Source organism: Mus musculus, chromosome 15 (assembly GCF_000001635.26).
Source record: "Mus musculus strain C57BL/6J chromosome 15, GRCm38.p6 C57BL/6J".
Taxonomy (NCBI): Eukaryota; Metazoa; Chordata; class Mammalia; order Rodentia; family Muridae; genus Mus; species Mus musculus.
In genome coordinates this window covers 76,908,676-76,928,609 of record NC_000081.6, presented here as the reverse complement: position 1 = coordinate 76,928,609, position 19,934 = coordinate 76,908,676, and the positions used below count along the sequence as shown (strand labels likewise).

The window sequence follows — 19,934 nt, the reverse complement described above, 5'->3', positions numbered from 1 at the left end:
GTGACGGGTTAGCAGTTAAATGTGAGCTGAACTACAATGAACAGTGTGGCTCAATTGGTGGCGGCCGTGGTGGTGGTGGGTTTTGTTTGTTCATTTGGTTTGGTTTAGTTGGTTGGTTTTTCGAGACAGGGTTTCTCTGTATGTCCCTGGCTGTCCTGGAACTCACTCTATAGACCAGGCTGGCCTCGAACTCAGAAATCCACCTGTCTCTGCCTCCCAAGTGCCAGGGATTAAAGGCGTGCGCCACCATGCCAGGAGGCTCAATTTTTAAATTCTGAGTGTGCATGTGTGTGTGTATGTGTGTGTGTGTGTGTGTGTGTGTGTGTGTGTGTGTGTGTGTGTGTGTGAGAGAGAGAGAGAGAGAGAGAGAGAGAGAGAGAGAGAGAGAGAGAGTGATTGAGTGCAGGTACCCACAGAGACCAAAGGAGTTGGATCCCCCTGGAGTGGAAGTTACAGGCAGTTGTGAGGTGCCTGACATAAGTACTGGGAATCAAACTCAAATCTTCTGGAAGAGATATGAATGCTCTTAATGCTGAGCCATCCCACTTAGCTATCTCAGCTTTTTTTTTAATCAATATTTTACTTTTATGAGTTTTGACTGCATGTATATCTGTACACCACCTGCATGCAGTACCCATAGAAGACCAGAAGAGGGCGGCAGATCCCTGGAATTGGAGTTACAGGTTGTGTACTTATATGGAAGTGCTGGTACCTGAACTGTTTACTTGGCAGATCCAGTGCTCCTAACCACTGAGTCTCCTCTCCAGCCTCCCTGACTCCATGTTTAATGGAGGCGTTAGCCTCAGACTGCCTTCTCTTTGTGAGCCCACATGTAGACCAGAAAGCCTTTTCTGATAAGAAAGCCTGGGCGCTCTTCCTTTGGCTTTCCTAACCAGTGAAGCCATAAGACCCTCTGGTCCAGTCTTAGAAACAGCCGTGCAGATGGTTGTTTTAGTTGGCTGCCATTGCTTTGACAAGCGCATGGCAAAGGAAACTTAAAAAGGGTTTCCTGTGGTTCAAAGGCCAGGTACAGTCCACGATGGTGGGAAGATGTATGCATGCGTTTGAGGCAGCTGGTCACATTGCATCTGCAGTCGCAGAGAGGACAGCCATGCATGCTCAGACTCGGTTCAGCCCTCCTCATTCAGTCAAGAATCTAACTCATGAAACACATTTAGGGCGGGTCAGCCCACCTCAACTTAATCTAGGCAATTCCTTACAGACATGCCCAGAGATTGGTTCCCATGAAGGCGAGAAGATCAGCCATCAGACTACCTTAGTCAAGGTCTCTTTGTTCTTTCAAGCAATTTTGGACCCATGTAGAGAGAGACATGCCTGACTCTCCCCAGAGAGCTCAACTGTATCAATGATGTATATATCCATACCCTCCAAAATATTTTTAGCCCCCCCCCCTTCCCTCATGTCTCGTGGACATCCGTGGCCTCTCTATATTGTGACTGCTTTAAAACTAGCTGCCTCGGGGACTGGTGAGATGGCTCAGTGGTTACGAGATCTGACACTCTCTTCTGGTGTGTCTGAAGACAGCTACAGTGTACTTATATATAATAAATAATAAATCTTTAAAAAAAAAAAAAACAGCCAGGCACTTGGGAGGCAGAGGCAGGTGGATTTCTGAGTTCGAGGTCAGCCTGGTCTACAAAGTGAGTTCCAGGACAGCCAGTGATATACAGAGAAATCCTGTCTCGAAAAAACAAAAACAAAAAAACCTGGCCCCCTCTGGGGCACACACACTTTAAAAATCCAAGAACAAAAACCTGGAGGCTCCATCACCCTGATCCACAAGAGCTGTTCTTGCTCCCTATCTCCCAGACATTTCCTCCTCCAGCCCCATGCTTTGTGTGTAGCCTCAGCTGTCCTGGAATTTGTTCTATAGACCAGGCTGGCCCCAAACTCACAGAGATTGGCCCTCTGACTCTGCCTCTGCCTCCTCTGCCTCTGCCAGTATTTTGTAACAGAAGACACGTAACCACTACAATTAGAGAAATAAAAATTGAAGCCATAACGGAGGGTAGGATCGAGTGCTACTGAGATACTATATGCTTATACTAGAGTCCCTGACTTTAATTTCCAGCAGAGAATATGTGTGCATACAGGGCCACTAAGGGTCAGTCTGAGGAGCTGCGCACCACGGTATTTTGTTGTTTTATCTTTTGAAAGGGCTTCTCAACAGGTCAGAACCTGAAGCTTGCCAGTGACTCTAGACTGGCTGGCCAGAGAGCCCTACACAGCTCGGCCTTGTTCCGCCTCCCCTGTGCTGGGGTTCTAAGCAAGCACTATTACACCCAGCCTTTTCACATGGATACGAGTGATTAAACTCAGCCTCGTGCACGTTTGTCAAACACCCAGTCTGTTGTACATTCCTCTAGCCCTGGAATAACTCAATTTTTTTTAAAGATTTATTTCATGTATGTGAGTACACTGTAGTTGTCTTCAGACACACCAGCAGAGGGCATCAGATCCCATTACAGATGGTTGTGAGCCACCATGAGGTTGCTGGGAATTGAACTCAGGACCTCTAGAAGAGCAGTTAATGCTCTTAACCGCTGAGCCTCTCTCCAGCCCCGAATAACTAAATTTCTAAAAGCCTGCTTACACCAAGTGTGGGCAAATACAAACAACAATTGGAACTGTCATACACTGCTAGTCTAGGGAATGTGTTGATGAGGACACAAGACAGACTGGCCGTCCCTTAAGAAGTTGAACACACACTACACTGTAAACTAAACCCAAGCAGCCCGAGTCAGCCTGATGGGTCTCGAGACCAGTGGTCCAGGCTGCCTGGCCACCAGGGAAATCGCTAGAGGGCAAGCACAGATCTTGGCGGAAGTGACCGAAGGCCCTCGGGAGAAGAGGGGCGGCAGGGAGGGGGCGAGGCCGGGAGGCACTCGGATTTGTAGGGACTGCGGCCGCCGCTTCCGCTACAGCCTCAAAGAGCAGGCGCGGTCCGGGTCAGCACGCGGTCTCTCTAGGCACAGCGGAGGCCTACGCTCTCGGTGGCCCCGGGGCGCAGGGCATCAAGTCCTGCAAGAAGAGCTGGAGGCGGACGGCCATCCGATCCTCCCGCGTCCCGGTCCGGGACTTGGGGTGGGGGTTGGGGGTGGGGACCTAGGGGCGGGGTCCCCTGAGATTGACGACTGCGCAGACGGGGCGGGACGGCCCCTTTGTCTTAGGGAGCCGAAGCTGCCGCCACAGGGCGAGAGGTTGCGGCAGATGGTGAGTGGCGCTCTGTCGGCTGCGCGGGACCCTCTCCTTCATCCGCACCCAAAGCTCCGCGCCCTCGCGTATGCCAGCCCTTCCCCCCGATGGATGGCTGCGGCCGGGCTGCTGACCCAGGCTGCACCCTCCGGTCCCTCGAACCCTCCAGGCCCCTCCCCGGGACCCTTCGCGGTGGCTCCCGCTAGCCCGGTCCGGAGTTCAGACGGTTCTGATGTGCATACGGTTTCCTACTGGTTGGTTAATTTGGTTTGGCTTGGGCAGTGGATGAGGTTTTGTCTGGTGAAATAACCGCGTCCCAGACTGCCCTGGAAGTCCTGGGTTCGCACGATCCTCTCCCATAACCCGGACTACAGTCAGGGCCACCATACAGCATTTTAAGTCCCATGCATCCTCAGCAGCGAAGGACATTTCTTGTCAAACTGAAGGTGCTCCGCTCTGCTCCCCATTAGCCCAGCTTCTTCTTGGATTTGTTTTATTTTTCTGCTGTTGCTCTCTTGTTACTTTGCAAAGGCCCCTTTTAATGGATGACAACTTCTCTAACGTGGCATTTTCTTGTTTAATTTTTTTATATGTATTTATGTGCTTTGCCTGCGTGTGTATCTGTACTGTATATCATGTGCATGCCTGGTGCCAACGGAGGCCAGAAGAGGGCATCGGGTTCCCTGGAATTGGCTGTGAGCCGCCATGTGGGTGCTGGGAATCAAGTGTGGGTCCTAGACGGGGGAAAAAAACGTGTGCTCTTAACCGCTGAGCCATCCCTCCAGCCTCCACATGTATGGCTCAGTTAGACACCTGAATCTGGATGTGCTGATGAGTGCTGCCATCCCCATCTCTGCCGCTTAGTAGCTTACTTGGTGAGTTCCAGGCCAGTAAGAGACCGTATTTCCCCGCCCCCGCCCCCCCCCCCCCCAATGGTGAAAGGTTTCTAAGGAATAACACCTAAGGTTGTCTGCTGGCCTCTATGTGCTTGCTGATGTGTAGGTACGCACGCACACACAGGAAAATTGTATACAATAATAGCTCCCTTGTATGTGGGCGATGAAGTATGGGCACAGCTGTATTCTCTAAGGCCAGAGAAGGACATTGGATGTCATGCCCACTGGCCCATCTCCCCAGCCCACAGTAGTTCTTTTAAATGTTACTCTGCCTAGCATCCTGACATAGTGAATGCATAGTGACACTAGAAGCAGTTTCCTGTGGAGCTCTCTAGAATGATTGGAATCAGGCACTCCTACTAATGCGTGTGGACATTCCTGTCACTAACATAAAAGGAAGGTTCCCCTGAGCTCCACTATAGAGATACTTAAAGCTGGGTGGACATTAGTTCTGATATTTTGCACACTGGGGATTTCCTTGTAGGGGACACAGAGAAGTGGAATGGGACTAACAGGTTAGAGCTAATAAGCCACCTTACCACCATATAGGTGACCAGTCCCTGGGGCTTTCTTGCCATACAGATGTTTCAATTTCCACCTCTGCGTTTGTCTTTTAGCTGTTTGCATTCCTGGTCAGATTGACCACCAGCTTGTATTCTTTTTCTGTATGTTAAAAACACACTTCCCTATGGGTTTTTTTTTTTTTTTTTTTTTTGCTTTCTTGTTTGTTTGTCTGTTTTTTACTCCATTGAGAAAGTGTCTTCTTTGATTTTATTTACTTATTTTACAACTAGAAGGATCTTGGTATTGGTTTTGTTTTATGGGCAAAATATTTCCCATTACAGTATTTTGGCTTCTTGCTGTGTTTTAAGGGGCTTCCTTACTTCAAGATTATTTTTCTAAATAATCCGATTTTGTCTGGTACTTGTAGAGTACTGATTCTATATGGAATTTATGTAGATAAGGGATGAAATTAGAATCCAGCTTCTCTCCTCTCCCCCTCAATCGTCCCCACTAACAGTATCTGTTGGATACTTTATCTTTTTGCTTACTTGAAAACGCACCGGTGTCTTACACTAAATTCTTCCCTGTGCTCGGGCCTATTTGGGGAGGAATCTTGTGGTTCTCAGATGTGTCTATTTTATTTTGTGTGTACAGATGTTTTGCTTGTGTGCATGTCTATGTACCACATGTGTACAGTTCCTGAGGAGACCAGCAGAGGGCGTCAGATATCCTGGAACTGGAGTGACAGATGGCTGTGAGCCTCCATGTAGGTGCTGGGAATTGAACCCAGAGTCTCTAGAAGGACAGCCATTGTCTCTGCCCCTATTTTGGGAGTTTCAGGTGGTTTTGATGTGCATAAGGGTTTTTTGTTCAGTTGTGTGGTTGGTTGCTAGCTTTTTGAGACAGGGTTTCTCTGTGTAGCCTTGGCTAGCCTGGAAGACATCTATCTCTGTAGAGATAGATGTCTGGTGTCAAACTCACAGAGATTCACCTGTTTCTGCTTCCCAAGTGCTGGGGTTAAAGGCGTGTGCCACTACTGCCCAGCATACATTAGGTTTCTTATTGGTTGGTTAATTTGGTTGGTTAATTTGGTTGGACTTGAGGTGTGGATGTGGAGTTTTGTTTGGTGAACTCACCCAGTCTTTTTTTTTTTTTTTAAGATTTATTTATTTATTATATGTAAGTACACTGTAGCTGTCTTCAGACACTCCAGAAGAGGGCATCAGATTTCATTACAGATGGTTGTGAGCCACCATGTGGTTGCTGGGATTTGAACTTGGGACCTTCGGAAGAGCAGTCGGCGCTCTTAACCACTGAGCCATCTCGCCAGCCCTCACCCAGTCTTTAAAACAAAAATAGATTTGTTTAGTATACCACAAAGTGCACAGGAACACGGCAGATAGAGAACTGCCTGAGTATACTGTGGGCTGTGGGCTGCCAGACTGGTCAGGGATGGTCATGGGTAGAGAGGGTAAGTCACTTTGTCTGCAGCTTCTCGCTATGCAAACGAGGGCAATTCTGGTATGCAGTTTCAGGTCATTCTCTTTGGCTTTTGTTCCATGGTGGAGCTGTGGCTTTTTGGCCTGAAGATGCTCTCTGGTCCAGGCGTGTATTGGAAATCCATTCCCTTTCTGGTCTGTCTCCCACGCAGACTTTCCCCCACAGTGTGTGCCTGATTTCCTTTGAGACATGATTCCTGGGTGGCCCCTGCTGACCTGGAGCTCTTAAGATCCTCCTGCCTCAGCCTCCTCGGTTCTGGGATTACAGGTTTCAGCCTCCATGTACAGCTTGATGTGTCTTCTTTGTCATTTTTTAAAAATCTCAAAATCTTTTGTCTTGGACCCACTTTGTGGCATTTTATTGAGGATTGTGTAAAGATTTAATTTTAATATTTAGCAAAATACTTAAGCACTTAGTTAATCATCTGTTTTTCTAGCAATTTTGAGTCTCTCCCCGAACAAGCAACTGTGCTCATTTCTGTCCCTGAACTGTTTATTCTTCTCCTGCTTCTTTTCCTTTTTGCTTGGTTGGTTGGGTTTTTTGTTTATTTGAGACAGAATCTTCCTATGTAACTTAGTCCTAAAGCCACCAAGATCTTTTATAAAAACGTTGATTGGTGGATAGGATGTGGTAGCACATGACCTTAATCCCTGGCACTCAGGGGGCAGAGGCAGGTGGATCTCTGAGTTTGAGGCCAGCCTGGTCTACAGAGTGAGTTCCAGGACAGCCAGGGTTACACAGAGAAACCCTGTCTTGAAAAACAAAACAAGATGTTGACGGATGTTGTGAATAAAGTATACAAATTAGCATTACTATGATTTATGGTGTCTGTTCTTTCATGTCTTGGACCAAGTGTCACTGGTGTGTAGGAAAGCTACTAGATAGATAGATAGATAGATAGATAGATAGATAGATAGATAGATAGATAATGACCATTGGCTTAGGGACATTTTCGAGTATTGTGTTTTTGTGCTCGCAGGTGGTCTTTCATACATGAGGAACTATATTAAAGGGTTGCTGCCCTAGGGAGATTGAGAACCACAGCTCTCAACAAACATGCAAGATATTTAGGATGATTGGCTTCTGATTTCGCTTACAGAATGAAAGCATAGAAGCAAGCCTCAGTTCTCTGGAGGTCACAGAAGTTGCAATAGCCAAGAGCCAACAGCTTCTAGGTCAGCCCTAAGAGCCTGGAGCCCTGTCAGAGGCCAGAACGTGGCTTCTCTGTATTCTCGTCACTAGACCCCGCCCAGGCGTAGTCGGCTGTGTGCTGACTACCTGTCACTCTGACAGGCCTCCAGGAGCCAGAGCTGCTCATTAGTGAAGGTCCATCTCTCAAGCACCTGAGGATGGAAATGTCACCCAAGTGAATGACGAGGTGAGTGACGAAGGCCTCACTGAGGGAGAGGAGTGCCCATGGACTGCCTGCCATAGACCATCACCAAGCACTGACATTGGATTTCGCAGTGTGGAGAGCAAAGGAATTCCTGTCAAGGATTGCTCCAGGGTCCAGTGGAGGTGACATCCTGTGAACACATCTCCTAGAAAGCAGAAGGGGTGAAGACCACATGGGGTGAATCTGCTTCCATGGAAAAGGGTGACTGAGGAACCAAAAAGGCTGACCTAGCAGCTGCAGAGGACTGGGGTAGTGTATCAGGAGGTGGCAGGTGTCAGATATGGGGACAAGAGAGCAGGAGGCTGAGCACTTTACAGTTAATGATATTCCATCTTGATACAAACATTACTAAATAAGGGTGGATACAACTATTACTACATAAGGAACTAAATTCTAAGGATTTGTTTGTTTGTTTATTGAGGGTTGGGACCACACACGCTTGTAGAAGACAACTTGTAAGAGTTGGTTTTCCCCTTCCACCGTATGGGTCTCAGGACTGAACACAAGTTGTCCAGCTTGGTGAAAAGCCCAGTGGACTACTTTGCTGGCCCTAATTTTTTGTGTTTGTGTGTGTGTGTGTGTGTTTGCGCGCACTTGCATATCCTGTGAGCATGCATGCCATAGCAAATATGGAGCTGCCTCTCTGCTACCATGTAGATCCTAGGACCCACACCCCGGTCATCAAACTTGACAACAGGCACTTTTACCCACGGAGTCATCTTGCCAGCCTGCCTGTCATCTTTTAGGTCCCCATGTCTACCCGTGCCTGACTCTTTTTTTTTTTTTAAAGATTTATTTATTTATTATATGTAAGTACACTGTAGCTGTCTTCAGACACTCCGGAAGAGGGAGTCAGATCTCGTTACGGATGGTTGTGAGCCACCATGTGGTTGCTGGGACTTGAACTCGGGACCTTTGGAAGAGCAGTCGGTTGCTCTTACCCACTGAGCCATCTCACCAGCCCCCGTGCCTGACTCTTAACTGTCCTGTCCTCAGCAGACCAACCCTGTGTTAGTGTAGATATTTGGCTCCACACCCCATACACATTCTTCCGGATTCTTCTTTGAATCTCTTATTCCTGTACATTCTAAAGGAGTTTTATTCAGGTTCCTGTTGTGTTCAAATGGAAATTGCATAAAGCTGTCCGCACATTTGGAGAGGAGTGCGCCTTTGAGAGGAGTGGGACGTCCGAGTCAACCTTTCCCTCCTTGTCACCATGCTCCGTTCTTCAGAGACAGCTTAGCTTGGGTTTTCTATTCATGCAAATATACATGTCTGACATTTTATTAAAAAAATAGGGTAACCCTGACTTCCTGACTTCCTGTCTCCCACACCACACATCATGATGCTCCTCACCTCTTTCTCTTCCCTTCCCCCCCCCCCCCCCGCCCCCAGACAAGGTCTCCCTATCTCCCTATGTGGTTCAGTCTGGCCTCTTACTGTACTGAGGAGCCTTCTGCCTCCACCTTCTGAACAGCTAGAATGACAAGGCAGAGGAGCCGGGCTTAGCTTCCATTTCATCACCAAAGAGCTAGATGCCTGAAAAGATGTATTGTAGTCTTGGCCCTCATTTTTTTTTTTTTTCTGGTTCCATCCGCCATCAGTTGCAGGCTTGGCCCTGCCTCACTAGTGTAGACTGCTCCCCAACACTTCAGAAGACTGAACCCATCCACTATGGAACCAGCTCTGTGGGGAGAGCTCTCAGAACCCCCTCTTCCCCAGCCATTTAGTTGTGTGAAACACCTGTTTATCCTGGTATGTTCTTCAGCACCCACCCACCACCAGTGTCCCCTTTCCCTTTGAGACAAGACATCGTTCAGGTCTCAGACTCTCTGTTACCCCAGACTCAGTTTACCCATAGCAACCAGTGCTTAGGCTTTGTGTCGCTAATGCAGAGGTTGAGCCTTTGTCTTGTCAGAGCACAAGAGGATGTCTAAGACTGACTAAAGGACCCCAGCCTGGGGTTTCCCCCAGAAGTGTGGGCCTTGGGTAGGCCATCTGCTTCCCACTCGGGAGGGAGGACTTTTTTGGGAGGTGGCTTGGCTGCCAGCTGGCTCACCCTGGCCCTGGCCTGCGATCCTGCCTGCTCACAAGGACAGTAGTTCTCCCTACATGTTCTGTACTCAAGGCATTTGTATGGCTCACGTGGGACCTGACGGCATTAAGCCAAGCCACCTCCCAACATCCCACAATAAGGACCCCGATAGTCTCGGGAGTAAAAAGTTGAAACTTTAAGCCCTTGGAAAACAGTGGGTACATGGGTATCCTGCTTAGAAATCCTTATCTTTTTTAAAAGATTATTTATCTTCATATGTATATGTTCTTATGTGAGTTCATGTGTCCCACATGTGTGTAACAGCCCATAGAAGCCAGGAGAAAGCATTCAATTCCCTAGGACTAGAGTTGTGACAAGCCTGGGCCCTCTGCAAAAGGAACAGATCCTCTTAATGATGAGTCACAGAGCCTACCTTTCTAGGCTACTTTTTTTTCTTTAAGGTTTATTATTTTATTTATATGAGTACACTGCAGCTGTCTTCAGACACACCAGAAAACGGCATCAGACTCCATTACAGATGGTTGTGAGCCACCATGTGGTTGCTGGGGATTGAACCCAGGACCTCTGGAAGAGCAGCCAGTGCTCTTAACCTCTGAGCCATCTCTCCAGCCCCCTATGTATCTTTAAAAACAACAATAGGGTATGAAGCCCTGCCTGGCCTAGAACTCACTCTATAGACCATTCTGGCCTCGAACTCATAACAATGTAATAGTCTTTGGCTCCCCTTAGCATTTTTTAAGTGGGATTTCCTGACTATGCCTCCTACATGAACCGGGCCCAGGAACCATATGTTTGCTCAGGACTCTATACTAAAGAACAGCAGTGTGAACACAGGAGACGGGACAGAGCAGGACTATGGCGGCCTCAGCTCCTTGGATCTCACCTTAGCATGTGTTACACTGGCTTCGTATGACAGAGGGCCACCTGGGAGGGCAGGATCTGTTGGACCAGACTCTCATGTGTTCTCTCTTCTTTCTCAGCCCCACAGGATCGCCTGATTTCTGTTGTCCTCGCAGTCTTGAGATACCAAGATGGCAGCAGCCGGGCTTCTACCGCTGCCAGCAGCACCACAGGTAAGTGGTCCCAAAAGCTTATTCAGTGGCTTACCCAAAGCTCCCGTAGTCCTCCTGTGCCCAGGCAGTCTGAATATCACCACTTCTCCTCAACTCTATCACCTCTGCCTATGGAGCTCACGTGACTCTAAGGGGGCCCTCGCCAATCTCCCACGTCACATGTACTGCCCTTCCAATGGACGGTTACTCAAAATGCTGTCATTCCAGGCCAAAGTGACCTTTGAGGATGTGGCTGTTCTGCTGTCTCAGGAGGAGTGGGCCCGCCTGGGCCCTGCTCAGCGGGGCCTCTACCGACACGTCATGATGGAGACCTACGGGAATGTAGTCTCACTGGGTAAGGCCCCATCTGTGTATCTTTGTGTGCTGGACTCAGGAGGGGGTTTCCCAGGGGAGGCAGCTGCTGGGAGGAGGGGGATGTGGGCCAGGCCGATGCTGAGGCTTGCTTATCTCCTGAGTGTTCGGCTCCCCAAAGGAACTGTTCGTTTCACGTGCCTGCTGTAGCATGGATTAAGGGAGGATCGTAGTGAATACCATGTAACACAAGGGCTTCCCTTCTCATGAGCAGGACTTCCAGGATCTAAGCCTGTTGTGATCTCCCAGCTGGAGCGAGGAGAAGACCCGTGGGTCCTGGATGGACAGGGAACCGAGCTGAGCCAGAGCCTGGGAAGTGACCACTCAGGTGAGTAGGGAGACCCGGTCCTGCTTTCACCGAAGGCGGAACTAATTCAGACTGAGCCACCGCTGGAAGAAGCTTCCACTTCCACTGGTCAGGGAAGGGTCAGTTGTTCTTCCTCTGACAGAATGTCACAGACCAGGAGGTAGTGGGCCAGGCAATAGCCTACAGAAGAAAATGTTCGGTAGTGGACGGACAGGGTGACAAACCTTGGTACAGAGGAGATAGGACAGGGTAGCTGAGCTGTGTAGACACCTGGGACTTTGTGGCTGCTCAGAAAGCCCATAGGTGTTATTAGTGGGAGGCTTGGGTTCTGACGGTTACATGGTGGTTTAGAAAGCAACAAGGCATCTTAGTATAGAAGGAGCGTTTCTCAGCCTGACACTCAAGGAGAAGGGATGAAGAAGTTCATCTCAGTTAGAGAAGAATTCATTTCCCCGAAGCCACGAGATATTGTTCTGAGGCTCCATGTGTGAAATAAAATGAAGTTATATATATATATATATATATATATATATATATATATATGAATGAATTGGAAGGGAAAGTATTGTTTGAAGTTTATGTGATCTTTTAACTTATAAAAAAAGAGATTGGTATTTATACGTGAATTTAGCAATAGGTAATAAAAATAATTTGTATTGCTATCAGCAATAAGCAAAGGTATTAATATTAAAATTATAACATTCATAATAGCACCAGAATGTTACTTGGGATGTGGAGAGATGGCTTAGTGGTGAAGAGCACTGGCTGCTCTTCCAGAGGACCCGGGTTCGATCCCCAGCACCCACCTGACAGCTCACAAGCTTCTGTCGCTCCAGTTTCGAGGGAACTTACGCCCGTAAGCCCCAGGCACACAGGCGGTGCACGGACGTACGTGCAGGCAGAGAACAATCATACACATAAAGTAAATAAAACTCTTTAAAAGTTATAGCAAGATGATGGACAGGGAAGACGGCATATGGATGGGCCCAACCAGAAAACTGTGCTCACAGTGGTGTTAGATGAAGAATCTCTGACAGCAACGACCGTCAGAATCTCAGGAAAACCACAGCCAAGCTGCTCTCCCTGGATGCGCCCCTCGAAGTGGGAAGGGATAACATTGTGCTGGCTGATTGGCTTCAGGGTTTCAGTGTAGCCATTTCTCCCTTCAGAATTATCCCTACCTAGGCCAGCCAGTGGTGGCACACGCTTCAATCCCAGTGGTTGGGAGGCAGGACAAGAGGATCTCTGTGAGTTTTTGGCCAGCCTGGTCTACCGAGTGAGATGTAGAACAGCCAAGGCTTGTTACAGAGAGAAACCCTTCCTTCAAAACAAAGAGGAAAAAAACTAAAACATTATTCCAAAGTAAAAGTCTTACCTAACAAAATTTAGCATGGGTGCCAGGGTGTGGTGGTGCACACCTTTAATGCCAGCACGAGGCAGAGGCAGACGGATTTCTGAGTTCGAGGCCAGCCTGGTCTACAAAGTGAGTTCCATGACAGCCAGGGCTACACAGAGAAACCCTGTCTCAAAAAAACAACAACAACAAAAAAACAACAACAACAACAAAAAAAAAAAACTTAGCATGATTCACAGTGTTGTGGCATAAAAAGGAGACCAGTGCTCATTTGCAGTTATTGGAAAAGCATTGCATGGAATCCAGCACTCATCCCTGATTAAAGTGTGGCAAACCAGGCATGGGAAAGATCTTGTTCAACCTAAGACAAAGCATCTAGGAAATAAATACCTACACCCAACTAAGTTCTTTCTGCTGAGTGGTACGTTAGAAGTTCTACCAGACAATAAAGAGTGAAGTAAAACTATTTGCAAGAATTGTGGTCAGCTATGTACACAATTCTGTGAGATCTACCTAAAAGCTATCAGAATCATGCATTTAGCAAAACTGCAGAATATAAGGTCAGGATAGAAAAAAGTGTATTTCCGCATAACAGAGATAAGCTATCCAGCAATGGATTTTTTTCAAGCACAGACATGGACACAAGAGCCCTGGTGATGACAGATTTGCCTTCTTTCCTTAGTGACTTCCAACCTTGGCTCTTTTGACAAGAAGGGGTCAGGCAAGTCCTTGTCCTTCCCACTACTAGACCTAACTCCAAGGCAGTCCCCTGGTCATGATCACCACTGGGAGGATCCACGGGAGAGCCCTGGCACCCATGGCTCCTTAAGCTGTCTCTTCACCCTCCTAAGTCCTTTCTTCCTTGCCTCTGCCTTCTGTCTCCCTTCAGCTACCAAGGCCCTGTTGGATTTGAGAAAAGGGGGTCGTATAGAGCCTGTGATATTTTTTTTCCCAATTTGAAGAACATAAGTGAGGGTTTTTCCCCCTCCAGCTTCCTATCTCCTGAAGAAAACAAACTAATATAATAGGCAATAATAGAATACTGATATTTACACAATATATAGTAAAAGGCCAAGGTATTCCAGATACTCAGCTATCAAGGTTGCCATACTGAGATTCATACTTCTTGGTGTTGGTTCGTAAACATCTCAGTTGGATTAACAGGTAGCTCTTGGTGGGGTGGGCTGGTGATGTGCACAAGGGCTTAGATGCTGATGTAGAAAAGGAAGAATTAAAAGAGAGGTTTGGTCTAGCATGGAGGAGTCAAGTCCCATAGAGGTCTGGCGAACTCCAGGTTAACCCCCGAGCAACAGCTGACTGGCTTCATGTGGAGCGGCAGACTGTCTAGTGGAGCAAGTTAATTTAGGCCTGTGGTGGATTTGGGTTGACTGCCTGGAGCCCTCAATGTTATTCTGAATGTCTGTCTGAAGAGGGTTCCCCATCCCTACATCCTGTTTCTCAGAGGGAGCTTTGCTGAGCTCTCGGATGTCTGAGCTGCTGCCATCTTCTGACAAGAACTGTTAGTATTTAGTATGTCTGTCTGGCAGAGTAACCACCACTCCTTGGATATTACTGACCTGGCAGAGCAAGTCAAACATGGTTTGGTTTTTTTTTAATGCCGTTGTCAAAACCTTTCTCCAAACACTTCAGTCATAAACTACCCCATGATTATTGCTCTCCGTCATAGGAAGTCCTTTTGCATTGTTCCGGTCTTTCATTTCAGGTCTACTCATTGAGTTTTTGAGGAGACCCATTACATAGCAAGTTCTGAACCAGAATAAAGCTTCTAGCTTAGAGATGTGTAGCTCAGTAGTGACGTCATTGCTTACCACATACAGTATTCCAGCTTCAGCCACGAGCACCACAGCCCCACAACAAAGGATGACTTACACCTAAAGCTTCTTTTTCTTACCAGAGGCTATTACAACACACACACACACACACGCACACGCACACACACGAGTTAATAAGAAATGCAAATTTCATTTATAGATAAAACACAATTGGACAATGTTTTTTTTTTTTTTTTTTTTTTTTTTTTTTTGGTTTTTCGAGACAGGGTTTCTCTGTATAGCCCTGGCTGTCCTGGAACTCACTTTGTAACTCAGGCTGGCCTCGAACTCAGAAATCCGCCTGCCTCAGCCTCCCGAGTGCTGGGATTAAAGGCGTGCGCCACCACGCCCGGCTTGGACAATGTATTTTATAATCAGCAAAAGTATACAGCCAAATACTGGACTCCAGAATGAAGCAGACTTCTTTATGCCAGGCTTAAGAAGTAAAGGACCGGGACTTGAGAGATAGCTCAGCAGTTAAAGAGAACTAGTTGCTCTTCCAAAGGACCAGGGTTCAGTTCCCACCACCTATATGGCAGCTCACAGCTACCTGTAACTCCAGCTCGAATCCAGGGGATTCAATACCTCTCACAGAGACATACATGCAGGGCAAAACGCCTGTGTACATAAAATAAAAATAAATAGATGTTTAAAAAAAAGAAAAAAGTAAGAAGTGAACGTCTGTCATTGTCTCCCTCATATTGGGGACCAGTACATAACATATCAACTTTAATTTAAAAAGTAAGAAATCTCTTTTTCTGCCTTCTCTGGGGCTTCCTGTCATAGAATATCAACCAAGTATGACAACCCATTCAGGGAAGTCCACAGACAAGACCCTGGAGACAGTGGTTAGGGCTTTAGGGTAAGCTGGCATTCTGAGCCCAGCCAGTAGGTTGTAGGCGGCTATAGGATGCACAGGAGCTTCTAGCACTGGTGGGGTGAGCCACCATCCTCTGCCACGTGGCATTGTCCTCTTAGCCCCTGCTAGGCCTTGTGTTTGAAGGACCTCTCCACACTATGGCTCAGTGTCGCTGTCTCCACATAAAGTCTTGAAGTAAAGACACCTTTAAACTGAAGATATGAAACATGGCTATTCCCAGTGCTCACATACAGACATGGTCTGCCTTAGAGCCTGTCTCTCCATTCCAGAAAGCCTTCCTTCCTGTTCACACTGCCACCTTCCAGATCGTCTCCAACCTAAATGTGGCACCAGGTTCCCATGATCTGTGCCTTTAAGTTATCCACCCTACCACCTGCTACACAGTGCATTCTCCACGTTGAACTGTCTGCCACAGAGGTGACTGTCAGCATCGATATAGGTATAGGGAGCCACTGGTTCCAGGATAGAATCCTCTGACTTGCTCGGAAGCTTCAGGCTTCCCCTACCAGCCCCAGGTCTAGCTTTACTGCTCATGTGCTGATACCTACAGCTGATGGAGCCCAGTCATAATTTCGGGGGACACTAGGATGTGCTCCCACTATCGTGTGCATTCTGTGCAGAGCAGACAAGCTGATGCCTTCCCCTTCCTCTATTGGTTTTGATTTATTGAAAGATATTCCCTTTGGATCTCACATGGGAGACTGTGAAGCAAAGCCAGCATTAAGATTGTACTCAGCAGTTTTGTTAAGCATTAACCTGTTGTTGTTTGGTTTGCTTTATTCCAGACAGGGTTTCTCTGCATAGCCCTGGCTGTCCTGGAACTCACTTTGTAGATCAGGCTGGCCTTGGACTCAGAAACCCACCTGCCTCTGCCTCCCAAGTGCTGGGATTAAAGGCGTGCACCACCACTGCCCAGCGGGTTATTGTTTTTTAAAGCAGCCCTTGTAGGTAGCCTAGCCTGGCACGGAATTCACAGTCCTCTCGCCTCAGCCTCTCAAAAGTGCTGGGATTATCAGCATAGGGCACCCACCACCCCAACCAGTGCTAACCTTTTCATCTTGTGCTTCAGAATGCAAAGCCAAGGAAGAGAACCAAAACACAGACTTGAATGTGCCACCATTAATCTCAGACGAAGCATCAGCGACGCTGACGGAAACACCGCTGAGGAAGGTTGCTGAAGAACGTTACAAAACAGAACCGAAGGTCTGCCCCAGTCCAAAGCCCATTGGCCCCCAGAATGCCCACGGGTTGAACCCTAGTGTACCCGTTGCCCGACCCCAGACGGCTCCCAGTGTTGAGAGACCCTATATCTGCATTGAGTGTGGAAAGTGCTTTGGTCGGAGCTCCCATCTCCTTCAGCATCAGCGAATACACACTGGCGAGAAGCCCTACGTATGCCATGTATGCGGAAAGGCTTTCAGCCAGAGTTCCGTCCTGAGCAAGCACAGGCGGATCCACACGGGCGAGAAGCCCTACGAGTGTAACGAATGTGGGAAAGCCTTTCGCGTGAGTTCCGACCTTGCCCAGCACCACAAGATCCACACCGGAGAGAAGCCTCACGAGTGTCTGGAATGTGGGAAGGCGTTCACCCAGCTCTCCCACCTCATCCAACATCAGCGGATCCACACGGGGGAGCGGCCCTACGTGTGTCCCTTGTGTGGGAAAGCCTTCAACCACAGCACCGTCCTGCGGAGCCACCAGAGGGTGCACACTGGGGAGAAGCCTCACGGGTGCAGCGAGTGTGGGAAGACCTTCAGCGTGAAGAGGACGCTGCTGCAGCACCAGCGGGTGCACACCGGGGAGAAGCCCTACACGTGCAGCGAGTGCGGGAAGGCCTTCAGCGACCGCTCCGTGCTCATCCAACATCACAACGTACACACTGGGGAGAAGCCGTACGAGTGCAGCGAGTGCGGCAAGACCTTTAGCCACCGCTCCACCCTGATGAATCACGAGAGGATTCACACGCAGGAGAAGCCCTACGCGTGCTACGAGTGCGGGAAGGCCTTTGTCCAGCACTCGCATCTCATCCAGCATCAGAGAGTCCACACGGGAGAGAAACCCTACGTGTGTGGCGAGTGTGGCCATGCTTTCAGCGCACGCCGGTCCCTGATCCAGCATGAGCGAATCCACACAGGCGAGAAACCCTTTCAGTGCACAGAGTGTGGCAAAGCCTTCAGCCTGAAAGCAACTCTGATCGTGCACCTGAGGACCCACACGGGCGAGAAACCCTATGAGTGCAATAGCTGCGGCAAGGCGTTCAGCCAGTACTCGGTGCTCATCCAACACCAGAGGATCCACACCGGAGAGAAACCCTATGAGTGTGGCGAGTGCGGACGGGCCTTCAACCAGCACGGCCACCTGATCCAACATCAGAAAGTACACAAGAAGCTGTGACCCATGGCTGTCAGAAGCCCGCACTTAGAACATGCACAAGACCTAAACAGCCTTCCTCCAGGAGGGAGTTCTGTTCCATGTGCAGAATCGTCGTTCCCTTGGGGACTCTGTTACAGTCCCATGTCCCTCCTGGGGAGAAACATTCAGCATGTGTTAAATTTATTTTCCTCAACATCTTGGAAGTTAAACTGGAGAGTAATCCTACAACTGTAGATACTGGTAAAGACAGCCATAATTCTACCTTTGTCTATTTGACATGAATTAGTTTATTGAAGCAACTGAAAAGCTATAAAGCTTAGGGACTATTCACATTTCAAATGAAGTTCCTTTTACACAGCTTCATGACGTTCCTAAATGTATCTGATCATTCTAATATTGTGCTTAAATTTAGAATGTTGGACCATTTTCGGTATCCTTTTAAAACACTTAAGTGCTATGTTGATAAAGTAATATTAAAAAAAAAAAAAGATCTTGGGCCAGAGAGATGGCTCTGAGTTTGTTTTCTAGAACCCATATGGTGGACAGAGAGAACTAACTTGCACAAGTTGTCCTCTGGCTTCCATGTGAGTTCCAAGCACACGCGCGCGCACGCACACACACACACACACACACACACACACAAAATCTATATTTTAAAATATTCTTGCCAAATATTCTGAATGGCAGTTCTAAGTATTTGGAAATACATGTTTTGTGGGGTTTTTTTTAAATAATTTTTTTAGGTCTGGAGAGATGGCTCAGTGGTTAAGAGCACTGACTGCTCTTCCAAAGGTCCTGAGTTCAAATCCCAGCAACCAAATGGTGGCTCACAACCATCCCTAATAAAATCTGACTCCCTCTTCTGGAGTGTCAGAAGACAGCTACAGTGTACTTACATATAATAAATAAATCTTTAAAAATAATAATTTTTTATTTATGTATATGAGTACATTGTAGCTGTCCTCAGACACACCAGAAGAGGGTGTCAGATCCCATTACAGATGGTCGTACTGGTCTACAGAGTGAGCTCCAGGACAACCAGGGCCAAACAGAGAAAGTGTCTCAAAAAGAAATAAGATATTGGACGGCCCTAATAGTCTTTACCTTTCTGCTCTCATCATTATCTTCTAAGTCCCCACGATAGCTCATTGAGCTCTGATTACTCAATGGATTCCCCACAATAGCTCATTACGATATAGGTACCAATTTCTCTTAGGGTAACCAGTGCTATAACAGCACCATGAACAGAAGCAACTTGAGAAGCAAGAGGGAGTTTAAATGGCCATTTCCACATTACAGTCAAGCATCTAAGGAAGTCAGGGCAGGAACATGGCCTCAGGCACATGCCATGAAGAAATGATGCCTACTGGTTTGCTCAACTTTTCTTTGACCACCTGGCTTGGGTGGTACTGCTCACAACGGGCTGGGCCCTCCTATACTATTAATCAAGAAAATACCCAATGGGGCTGGTGAGATGGCTCAGTGGGTAAGAGCACCCAACTGCTCTTCCGAAGGACCAAAGTTCAAATCCCAGCAACCACATGGTGGCTCACAACCACCCGTAATGAGATCTGATGCCCTCTTCTGGTGTCTGAAGACAGCTACAGTGTACTTACATATAATAAATAAATAAATCTATTAAAAAGAAAATACCCAACGGACTTGCCTATAGGTCAGTCTTACAGAGGCATTCTTTCCATGTAGAGTCCCTCTTACCAAATTGGAGGATGGGGAAGATAGTGCCATAATTTCATTCATCAGATAGAATGTCCTAAACCTCTACTGAAATTTTGACTCATGAGCTGGCAAGGTGGCTCAGTGGGTAAAAGTGCTTGTCACCAAGTCTGACAACCGAAGTTCAATTCCCAGAGCCCACACAGTTGACAGGGAGAACAACTCCACCCTGTCCTCTGACCTCCACACTCAATGTCATGGTATGCACCCACACACAAACATGTTTGCACATACACTAAATAAATGTAAAAGTCAACTCAAGGGTAGACATTTTAAGGGCTGGTAATATAATTCCATTATGTAATATATATGTAATATAATTCCATTATGTAGTTGTGTGTGCCTGTAATACCTGTACTTGAGAGGTGGAGGCAGGAGGATCAGGGGCAAGGCCAATCCTTGACCTTAGGTCAAGTTCAAATTGGTATGAGACCTCCAACCCAAAAATTCCTTTACATGGCT

General features: G+C 47.6%; 1 protein-coding gene across 7 annotated transcripts; it reads left to right on the top strand.

The window, feature by feature from the left end:
* The first annotated feature begins 2,916 nt into the window (after positions 1–2,916).
* Zfp647 (zinc finger protein 647) lies at positions 2,917–18,240 on the top strand. Of its 7 annotated transcripts, XM_011245617.3 has the most exons (7): positions 3,149–3,234; positions 7,216–7,494; positions 7,584–7,761; positions 10,549–10,641; positions 10,849–10,975; positions 11,207–11,320; positions 16,435–18,228. In XM_011245617.3, exons 4-7 carry the CDS (start codon positions 10,600–10,602, stop codon positions 17,757–17,759), a joined length of 1,608 nt encoding a protein of 535 aa, XP_011243919.1. In that variant the 5' UTR covers positions 3,149–3,234; positions 7,216–7,494; positions 7,584–7,761; positions 10,549–10,599; the 3' UTR covers positions 17,760–18,228. The 7 variants fall into 7 exon arrangements, with proteins under 7 accessions (XP_030104412.1, XP_011243919.1, XP_030104410.1 ...); XM_030248552.1 differs by lacking the exon at positions 7,584–7,761 and having other exon boundaries at positions 2,917–3,234; XM_030248550.1 differs by having other exon boundaries at positions 7,216–7,761.
* The last annotated feature ends 1,694 nt before the right edge of the window (positions 18,241–19,934 follow it).

Bases quoted from the DNA above. Each gene is read 5' to 3' on its own strand.
- Zfp647 (NM_172817.3), top strand. From the start codon at position 10,600: ATGGCAGCAGCCGGGCTTCTACCGCTGCCAGCAGCACCACAG. The intron at 10,642-10,848 runs GTAAGTGGTCCC...CTGTCATTCCAG, and splicing joins CGCTGCCAGCAGCACCACAG to GCCAAAGTGACCTTTGAGGA. The intron at 11,321-16,434 runs GTGAGTAGGGAG...CTTGTGCTTCAG, and splicing joins CCTGGGAAGTGACCACTCAG to AATGCAAAGCCAAGGAAGAG.